General features: G+C 33.6%; 1 protein-coding gene across 1 annotated transcript; it reads right to left on the bottom strand.

The window, feature by feature from the left end:
* Positions 1-7,462: 7,462 nt before the first annotated feature.
* Positions 7,463-8,380, bottom strand: LOC125186161 (CASP-like protein 1F1). Its single transcript, XM_048082498.1, has 3 exons — positions 8,151-8,380; positions 7,940-8,063; positions 7,463-7,849 (listed from the first exon to the last, which is right to left on the bottom strand). The coding sequence occupies exons 1-3, from the start codon at positions 8,318-8,320 to the stop codon at positions 7,628-7,630; spliced, it is 516 nt and encodes a 171-aa protein (XP_047938455.1). The 5' UTR covers positions 8,321-8,380; the 3' UTR covers positions 7,463-7,627.
* Between the last annotated feature and the right edge of the window lie 2,165 nt (positions 8,381-10,545).

Below are 10,545 nucleotides of genomic sequence, written 5' to 3'. Positions count from 1 at the left end.
AAAAGAAGCACAGACACATTGTTGAGATGGGTCTTGCTCTCCTCGATCAGTCTGGTCTTCTTTCCTATTTTTGGGATGATTCTTTTGCAACTGCTGTTTATCTCATCAATAGGCTTCCCTCTCCCATCATCAATGACTCCTCACCATATGAAAAGCTCTACAAATCCTTGCCTAACTATCATGATCTGAAAACATTTGGCTGTTTATGTTATCCACACCTTAGACCTCTCAACAAGTCCAAACTTGAGTTTAGGTCTGCTTCTGCCACCTTCATAGGTTATAGCTCATCTCATAAAGGTTACAAAGCACTTTTAGGTAATGGAAAAGTCATAATTACAAGGGATTTAGTTTTTGATGAATCTATTTTTCCTCATAAATCTATCCTGCCTTTCAATCTCAGGTCTCTTCACATATCCACCAAGTTCCTCTCACTTCCACTCCTACACCCACTGATCATGCTCCTAGCATTCCTCAATCAGTTTCTTATCCCTCTTCTCTTCCTATTTCCACTGATGATGCTTACAATAATCAAAATTCTACCAATTCCACTCCAACCATCAACACTCCTATTTTACCTTTGATCACAGAACCTGCTTCCTCTGCTGATACTTCATCCTCTCCTGTTGGTACTTCATCTTCTCCTGCCATTCCTATTCTCTCTCATTCACCTACTCATTCCCCCCCTCCTGCCCCAGTCAGACAACACCATATGGTAACCAGGGCTCAGCGAGGCATCTACAAACCTAAAGCACTCACTGCCAAAACCCATTCTCATTCCTCCATCAAGCCTGATGAGCTCCATCTAATCATCCCTCATCCACCTAAGTTTGCAATTGCTATTCCCGTGTGGAGATGTGCTATGACTGATGAGTTTCTTGCTTTATTGAGAAATAAGACTTGGACACTCACTTTTCTTCCTCCCGGAAAGAATCTCATTGGTTGTACATGGATTTTTCGGATTAAGAAACATGCTGACGGATCAGTGGCTAGGCACAAAGCTAGGTTGGTTGCCCAAGGCTTTTCTCAAGAAGTTGGCTTTGATTTTACTGAAACTTTTAGCCCTGTAGTGAAGCCTATCACTATACGAATCATGTTGAGCATGGCTGTTTCATCTGGCTGGTCTATACGCCATCTTGATGTTAACAACACATTCTTGAATGGGGATCTGAAAGAGGAAATATATATGCGTCAGCCTCCTGGATTTGAGCAGGGTGCTCCAGGTATGGTTTGAAAACTTTCTAAAGCCATATATGGTCTCAAGCAGGCATCGCGAGCTTGGTTTATCACCATTCGTTCAGCACTCTTGAATCTTGGTTTTATTCAGTCCAAGGCAGATAACTCATTGTTCTTCCTCAACTCAAAATCTGAAACTATCTATTTGTTGTTGTATGTGGACGATATGCTTATTACTGGAAATTCCCCCTCTGGCATTCAGCGTGTGATCAACCAACTTCATAACCAATTTGCTCTCAAAGATCTTGGAGAGGTTAAACATTTTCTGGGTATCGAAGTATCTAAAACCTCTCAGGGCCTTCACTTATCTCAAGCTTCCTATATCAAGGAGATTCTAAAGAAGGTGAAGATGGAGGCTGCCAATACTTCCCCTACTCCTATGGTTTCTGATCTTAAGCTGAGCAAATTTGAAGGTGAACCAACAGTTGATGGAAAACTATATCGTAGTGTTGTTGGGGCTCACGAGGCCAGAATTGAGTTACTCCGTCAACAAAGTTAGTCAGTTCATGTCTTGTCCTTTGGATCACCATTGGAAAGCTGTCAAGCGGATCCTTCGCTATCTAGTTGGCTCAACTGATTTAGGGATTCATATAACTGCTTCTTCATCCACTCTTTCTGGTTTTTCTGATTCTGATTGGGCCTCCGACGTTGATGATCGCCGCTCAACCTCAGGTTACTGTGTGTACTATGGTGACAACCTAATTTCTTGGTGTGCTAAAAAGCAGAAAGTAGTATCGAGGTCCAGCACCGAGGCGGAATATCGCAGCTTGGCTCTTCTTGTTTCTGAAATCACTTGGATTCAGTCATTGCTATCCGAATTGGGTCGACATCCTAAGGCTTCCCCTGTTATTTGGATTGATAATTTAAGCACCATAGCATTGGCATCAAATCCAGTCCTTCATTCTCGGACCAAACACATTGAACTTGATCTTCATTTTGTTCGAGATAAGGTTGCAGCTAATCAACTAGACCTTCGACATGTTCCATCCCTCGACCAAGTTGCAGATATTCTAACAAAACCTCTGAGTCACCAATTCTTCGCGAGGCTCCGCAACAAGCTCCGCGTCTGTTCCCTAGCCTCCCTTGAATTGAGGGGAGGTGTTAACCTGTGTATGCTAAATGATAATCTTGCTGAGGAGGATGCAAACCATGTGGAAGCCACGTCTGATTCTAGTATGAAACGTGGCAAAATCATTCCCAGCTGGAAAGACATTCTGATGAAAGAAAGAACCAATTTGGATAAGAGCTAACTCAAGAGACAGCTCATCAGCTGCTCAGATCTTTGTTCTCTCTCTTGTTTGTTGCTTGCAGAACATTGTCGGGCATATGTGTCCATATTCTAGTATGTTCTAAGCTTCACTATATATGTAGGATTGAGGTGTATTGCACCTGTAACTTCACGAATGATCAGTCAATTCAATGAAATCAAATATTGATATTCTAAGCTTAGCTTCTCTTTGTGCGTTATTCATGTATCCCCTGCTTTCCTATTAAATAAGAGTCCCGGTTCATAATTACCATAAATGGTAAAGAGACCCCACATTCCACTAACTCATTCCACTCGCATATCATTTAAAACTAATATATACAAGTGAGACCCTTATTCCACTAACTTTCTTCCATTCACTTTTCTTAACATTTCTTAAAACCCGCATCATTTAAAAATGGGACTCTTAATCATGGATGGAGGGAGTATTTCAGTACCGATTTGACATAATTCCGCACAGCAATGAATCATACTTCAGTACGAATGAAACATAATATCCAGTTGTGATACAGTATGATTTATTATGTGCTGAAAATACAATGGATATTTACATATTCCATTTGTTGTGCCATGTAAACATATGCAATTATGATTTCTTTTGAACCAAATGACACCAACGATGCAACCATTTCAACAAAATTTCCTAGTAGGCATACTTAATAGTTTTAATTATTGTTTTCAATTGTTTCAAATAACAACCCATATATGAACTTTATTGGAGTATTAAATAAAATTTTTATCTAATAAATTAGAGTGATACTACTTTGCTTTTCGTTGACAGGTTTTGACTGTTAGTTTTGTATCTTGGACCTTTTTCTTGCCAATTTGATGGTTTGGACCACTGTTAGGCTGTGTTTGGTAATCAGAATTCAACTCATGGAATTGGAATTGGAGGCTTGAATTCCAAATTTGTTGTTTAGTATTAGAAATATATGTAGATTTGGAATTGAATTGTAATTCCAAAATTTTGAATTCCATAATTTCAATTCCAAAATTTTAGATGAAGAATTCCAAATCCAACATCTCAATTCTACGGGTCAAATTGAAAAAGCGCGGATCCTAACTGGGTCAAAAACAAAAAACGGGTCAAACAACATTCTCGCTTCCTCTCTCCCTCTCCTCCCCCCTCTCTCTCTCTGCGACGGAAACCCTCCCCTCTCTGGAGAGCTTTCTTCATCTAACAACAATCGATCAGGTATTATTAGTCATCAAAAATTTGTTATTCTTATTGTGTTTGTGCTTGATTTTGTTTCAGTTTTGCCAATTTTTTCAAATTTCTATTTTTTAAGATCTGTCAAATTTTTTTTCATATTGATTGTAGTTACAAGCCATCTCCGTTGTCTTCTTCCTCTTGATCACCTTCTTGATTGCAAACTCCACGAAAGTGTACTTTTCTGGGCTCTGTTCATAAAAACTCTTGAGGATTCTTATTCTTACTTACATTCCTCGTTTCCTATTTTTATTCATAAAAACTCTCTTAGCTATTGTTATTTATTGGGAAAATTCATAGAATAGTTATGAAATTTAGTTAAATTAATTATGAGGAATTGAGGATTGAATTTGTATGGGAAGATTTTGAAATTAGCATTTGGCATGGATATTTAGCTATGTTTGCTGCCCAACTTGTGATTCTGACTCATTCCAATATCTTTTTTATTACTTTCTTAATTGTTGTAGATGGCCTCTGATTCACAAGCAAAAGAAAAATCAAAATATATCACTTGGACTATTGAGATGGATAAAGTCCTCACACGGAGCTTGTTTCATTGAACACATGAATCAAGGAAACAAGCTAGATTGAAAATTTGCTTGGAAGTCTACCTCTTGGACGGCTGCTATACACGCGCTTATGGTAAATCTGAATATCAAAGTTGATAAAAACAATATACAAGCTCACTTAAAAGACTTGGGAGAAACACTATGATATCTTGTATTCACTATTAGTATCATGCAATTCTGGCAACCCAATCACGTGGGATTACACAGCGGGTAGACTTATGGTTCATGACGAAAATGTGTGGAATGAAAGATTAAAGGTAAGTTTATGTCTTTATGATTTCATTAATCTACTTTGAGTGTTTTGGATAAATTGAGTTTTGATTTTTGATATTTTTATCTTGTAATGGAATTCAGAAGTTATGAGTTTAGTTTTTAGTTGGATTAATGGTTTTTGCAGCTTGGGTTTGTGTTCATTCAACTGAATTAATTGATTATTGATGGAATTTTGGATTATTTGGTTGTCTTGCTAGCATAAGTTTGATGTTTATCTTCTGAAAATGAACAGTTCCTTACTCATATTTCTGTTTTTCTACAATGAGTCACTTGATTTATATCAGGAACCTCTTATGGTGCAACAGAAAATGATGGACCCCCAAGAAATTTTAGCAGCATTGAAGACAATTGAATTAGATGAGATGCATATGATTAAGGCTCTGGATTTGATGATGCACGATAGCATATTATTCCATACATTTGTTGGAATACCAGTAGAGATGAAATACAAGTGGCTAAAAGTGCAACTTGATAAGTGAGGTTGGTTAGGATTGCAAAATCATAAAAACTTGATGAATATAAATGGTGCAGATTATGAATGGGGGATGGCAGTTAAGTATGAATGCATTCATACATACTTATATGGAGCAGTTAATATTTGTAAGGCAAGACAAGGAGGAATCGAGTTGAGCTTCTCAATGTCTAAGGCTAGTTTTGACTTTTGTAGATGTGTTTAACAAACACTTATGCATCAATAGTTATTTGTAACTTTCTGTTTATTTTTCAACTATTCTCCAACGAAGGAGAAAATACAAAGTTGGAAGCTCTATCAAACATGTTGTGTGAACGCTTTATTTGGAGTTTACTACGCATATTCTAGCTTAATTACATAAGTTTCAGTTTGATTTGCTACTTGGTGTTGTGTGTGCGTACCAGTTCTAAGTCAATATCAATTATTTGAGATATTAAATAAAATATTTGAAATTATAATACAATTCTATATCAATTCCATAATTACACCAAACAAAGGAATTGGAATTGAATTACAATTCTTTATCAATTCTTTAACTATACCAAACAAAGGATTTGGAATTACTTCCAATTCAATTCTATAGAATTCCAATTCCAATTCAATTCCAATTCCGTGTACCAAATGGAGCCATAGTTATACATCAAATATTTTGGTATGAATCCATTTCATAGCATGTTAAAATGATATGCGTTAAATTTATTTTTCTATATTCCAATCCACTATATATAATGTCTAGTGGGCAAAGAATAATTGCACAAAAGATAGTATTCGGTTCCAATGGTTGGTCTAGTGTAATTATATGTGATTCATGGCCTAAGCCCACCTTGATCAATTGATTTCTAAATAACCTTCTAGGACATTAAGCACCCCCTATAAATAGATAATTAGATAATACTCCATGTATTGTCATATTATCTGGTAATCTAAATAGGCTATCGAAAGTTTAGAATTGCCTTAATCAGGACAAATTTGTAAAGAGTGTTTGACTTCCACAATGCCAAAACTCTTTTCCACTTTATCGAGCTTCTAAGCGTTCCAAAAATCTTTAGTGAGACTTGAATTTGAAAGATGGGTAAATATCAATTACACATGACCAAATATATATAAAAAAAAGTTTAAAAATATGGATTTGGATTTAGATATTGGTACGATGTTACACATTTTTTGTGTAAATATTTTTGCTGATGATGATTGTATGTGCATTTAATAACTTATACTACTAGAAATTATGTTATATGTTTATCGTGTCTTTAAAAATTACGTACTTATATTTATATATGAAGTACTACTAGTTTTTCATATTAGAAATTAATAAAGATATATGGAGTAATTTGTTAGATCGATTATTAAGTGGGATTTTGGTAATTGTATTATTAAATGCGAAATATTATCATGCTTCCATCTCAAAGTCGTAAACCAGATCTACTGCTGATTATTTTATAAAACATAATCTGATTTTTATAGTAGGCTTTATTTAACGATGACAAAAACATTATTTGGTTCCTCATGGTTTTCGAAACGATGGATCGACTAGCTTGTTGTCAGCGTTTAGTTGTTGCTAAGGTGTAACTTTAGGTGTAACTTTAAAGCGATGTATATCGGATTCATAATTGTATATTGCACAAACCATGTTGCCAATTAATTGCATCCTGAATTTGTCTATTACACTTAATGCACAACCCACAATTTTTTTTCATTCCCCCAAAACCACATTGATAGCAACCTTTTCCGTCTATTAACAAGACCAAAACAAATAAAACTCTTCTTCTTATTTTAAAGGGATACTCCGTCAGCCCGCGAATAGGAGTTCTGTTTTCCATTTTAGTCCGTCCACAAATAAGAGTCTCGGTTCACTTTTACCGTAGGTGGTAATAGGATCCCACCTTCCACTAACTCATTCCACTCACATTTCATTTAAAACTAATATATACAAGTGGAACCTCTGTTCCACTAACTTTTTTCCATTCATTTTTTTAACATTTCTTAAAATTCGTGCCACCAAGAAATGAGACTCCTAATGACGGACGGAGGGAGTATTTATTATTTAAATTATAACTTTCAAATTTCAATTGACATATGTCAATCTTATAACTTTTGAAATTAAAATATTATAATCATAACTATTCAACTTTTTGCAATTATCTCAAGTCAAAATCAAATAAAAATAATAATTAATGTCACAATAAAACAATATTGTGACATTTAATTTGTTTACTATATAAAGTGGCAATTGGCGCCCGTCAATGCAATTTGTATCTTAATTTAAATTCGTATTTTATTTACTGCATCGCTACACACGTGTGGATGCATGTGGAGTATGAAACGATAGATATTAAAACTAATAGTAGATGAGTTGACGTAACTTGCATTAACAGAATGAGATATTCTAGTTTCATGTGGTTTTCAGCGTAACTGAAATTCCAGTTCGACAAAAACAATTAATAGAAAACAGCAATTTTATTAATTATGAATCATACAACGAATTGGATTATCTGCCCAAATTAAACCACAATAAATTGATCACACAACGTACATATTCTCACAAATGCAAATTAGTGGAGTAATAAATAAAGCTTACATATGTATAGAAAAGAGTATGAAATTCAAGCTGGGATTTTCCTTGATTGGTTGGCGGAGATGATAGTGAGGAATAAATAAACAAAAAATCCCATAAATCCAAGAACTACAGAAACAACTCCTCTGTTGCAAAATTTCCCAAAATGGTCACAAATCGGCATCCAACCGGAGCGTGAGTTTCCATATTTCCCCACATACGCAATCCCCATCGCCGCCCCTAATCCGGCCATCAACAATACCGTAACAATCTGATGAAAATAAGGTAATTAAAAATGTTATATAAATGGTGAAATTAATATTTACTATAGTATAATTAAAACGACGTTGTTTAAGTGTACCAAGTCATGGAGGAACAAGCCGAAGTAGTGAGCCGAGTGCACGGCCTTTCTCCCCATCAATAACACCACAATCAGTGACAAGATTGCCAATGCAGATGCAACGATATTTGCAAATGCATAAAACCTGAAATATAATAATGTCATATAACAAAATGGAATATTTTTATAAAAAATACTATAGTATAGTTGGTATACTGGGTTTGAATAATACTTGAAAGCCGGAGAATAGGAGTATCGGGCGTCGACTTGGATGCCGTAGACGACCTTCACTTGCTTGTTAGTGATCATAATACATGCTGCAGAGAGAGTTGTTGCAATGGCCAAAATTCTGAGCAATATTTGAATTTTGTGAGATTTTGAAGATGCTATGGAGTTTGCCATTATAAATACTATGTATTAATGTATATATATTGTTTCTCTCTGGATGAAGAAAGAAATGGAAACTATGGGGTGTATTTATATAGCACTTAATTGGGTTGGTAATTTGGAGATATGTACTAATTAAAATTAGAGATATTGGGGGATTAATTATTGGAACAGAAAAGATGGAAGAAATGGAATGGAATTTGTTGTATTTTTTCTGTGGATATATAAGAAGTATGAATGTTTCAACCTAGTAACCTACCTAGCCAAAATTTATAGACCCAATTTTGTTTCAATACTAATTACATATAATGTATCTTGACTTGGATTATAAATATTTAAATTATTTAAAGAGTAAATTTTTCGGAACAAGAATAAAGAGAAAAAAAAGATTACATTTTAATTATCTAACTTTTTGAAAGTATTATGTACTTATGTGCCATCGAAACGATGTGACTATAGTAACCAATTATGTGTAACTTGAAAATGATTTGATTTTGATTTGAACACGCATCACCAACTTACACATTACGTGATGAAATTTTTTATCCTTAAAAGTAAAAATAATTTCACAACAAATTCAATGTATTTATGGCATTAATATCGCCAATGGTGTAAGCCCAAAACCTTTAAGGGTCTCGTTACTTGTCTCTCAAACTTTCATACTGATTTTAGAAAGTTAGTTCGAAATTAACCTTTTTTTTAATGCTTGTGGTGGTATGTGTTTAGCAAGGTTTAATATTCAAAAATTTACTCATCGACGTCGTTGATATCCTTTTAATTACTACCTTAAGTTTTGACGTGAAAATTATAGAAAGATTTTAATTCAAAAAATAGTTCATTTGTAATTTGTAAATAAAATTTATATGTCAATGCAAAAAATAATCAAAATTATAATTATAATTACTAATTATAATAAAGATTTTTTAAATTTAATTAGATTAAGATAAATGTACCTTATATATCAATGCACGCAAGTTTTTGCCGTTAATATCACGTGGGTTGTCGTCATTAGTTTTCCGTGGTTAAGTTGTGGAGTCCATTGATTAGTATTATAATAAAAAAAAATACTATTATTGTACCGATACAAAATTATCAATACGAGACGTCTTTCACACCTATTTGGATCACATTCCATAATAACCATGCGGAAAAAAAATTCATGTGAACATATTCAATTTGGTTTTTGTTAGAATCTTATATTTTGTGAAAAAAAAAATACTCCACTAGTTTAAATCGAGAGAGTTACATTGAATTTAATGTTTTAAGATATTTTTAATGAAAGGGAAAGTGATTATTTTTAATTTTATATAATTGTATTTAAATTTTTTTAAAATACAATACTAATATCCTTATAATATGTAATAACATTACAAAATGGTTGTGATGATATTCGTGTTATTTGATATATGTGCTTTCATTTTTTTTTTTAATCTTAAATCTTATAATAGGAGTAGGTCTTAGTTTTATACATTAGAGGATCAATTTCATCCTAAAGCGAGACAACAATTAAGAAAAAAAAATACTACCGGTTATTGAATTGGAGTGAATGGACGTGATTAATTTTGAAAAAAAAAATCATATAAAATTAATTCCAAAAGGAATGTTAAATAATTTATTTTACACTACCCTTTCATTCCAAAATTATATTTACCTAAATAGGACAGAATATTGCTATCAATCTACTTTCGAACATTTTTGTGGTAATTAAATCAAACCAAGTAATTGTCGTGCATTTAATAACTACTAGTACTAATTAAAATGTTAGGCTTATGAGCCTGTCTTGCTTCCTTTTATTTGCTCTTAATGTCCCATTACATAAAGTCTTATTGGCTCTCATGGCTGGCCAGAGCCTCGAGGCATCAAAATAAATTAGTTTGTCAATATTTTCTTTTATTATAGTACGTAGTATTATTATTTTTCATTTAACAAATTAGAGAAATGAGATTCAATATTTTGCCACTTATCTCAATATTATTATCGGGCACATATTTTAAGAAAAAAGTGTCTGAGTGTGTTATAAATAAATATTGTAGTGGATGTTGGGATCCACTTTTAATTGAGTATCCAATAAATAAATATTGTAGTGGATGTTGGGACCCACTTTTAACACTTTATTATTAGTTTAGTGGATGTTGGGACCCACTTTTAACACTTTGTAGGTATTTTTTATTAATTTATCTCAATCGGGACTTCTAAAGCGGGACGGAGGAAGTATATATTTAGGGTTGTTACAAAAAAAC

The sequence above is a fragment of the Salvia hispanica genome, chromosome 5 (genome assembly GCF_023119035.1).
Source record: "Salvia hispanica cultivar TCC Black 2014 chromosome 5, UniMelb_Shisp_WGS_1.0, whole genome shotgun sequence".
In the NCBI taxonomy this organism is placed as follows: domain Eukaryota; kingdom Viridiplantae; phylum Streptophyta; class Magnoliopsida; order Lamiales; family Lamiaceae; genus Salvia; species Salvia hispanica.
This window is presented reverse-complemented; position numbering and strand designations above follow the sequence as displayed.

Coding starts and splice junctions, on each gene's coding strand:
- LOC125186161 (XM_048082498.1), bottom strand. CDS start 8,320: ATGGCAAACTCCATAGCATCTTCAAAATCTCACAAAATTCAAATATTG. Junction 8,064..8,150: donor TCCTATTCTCCGGCTTTCAA/GTATTATTCAAA, acceptor ATTATATTTCAG/GTTTTATGCATTTGCAAATA. Junction 7,850..7,939: donor GCTTGTTCCTCCATGACTTG/GTACACTTAAAC, acceptor TATTTTCATCAG/ATTGTTACGGTATTGTTGAT.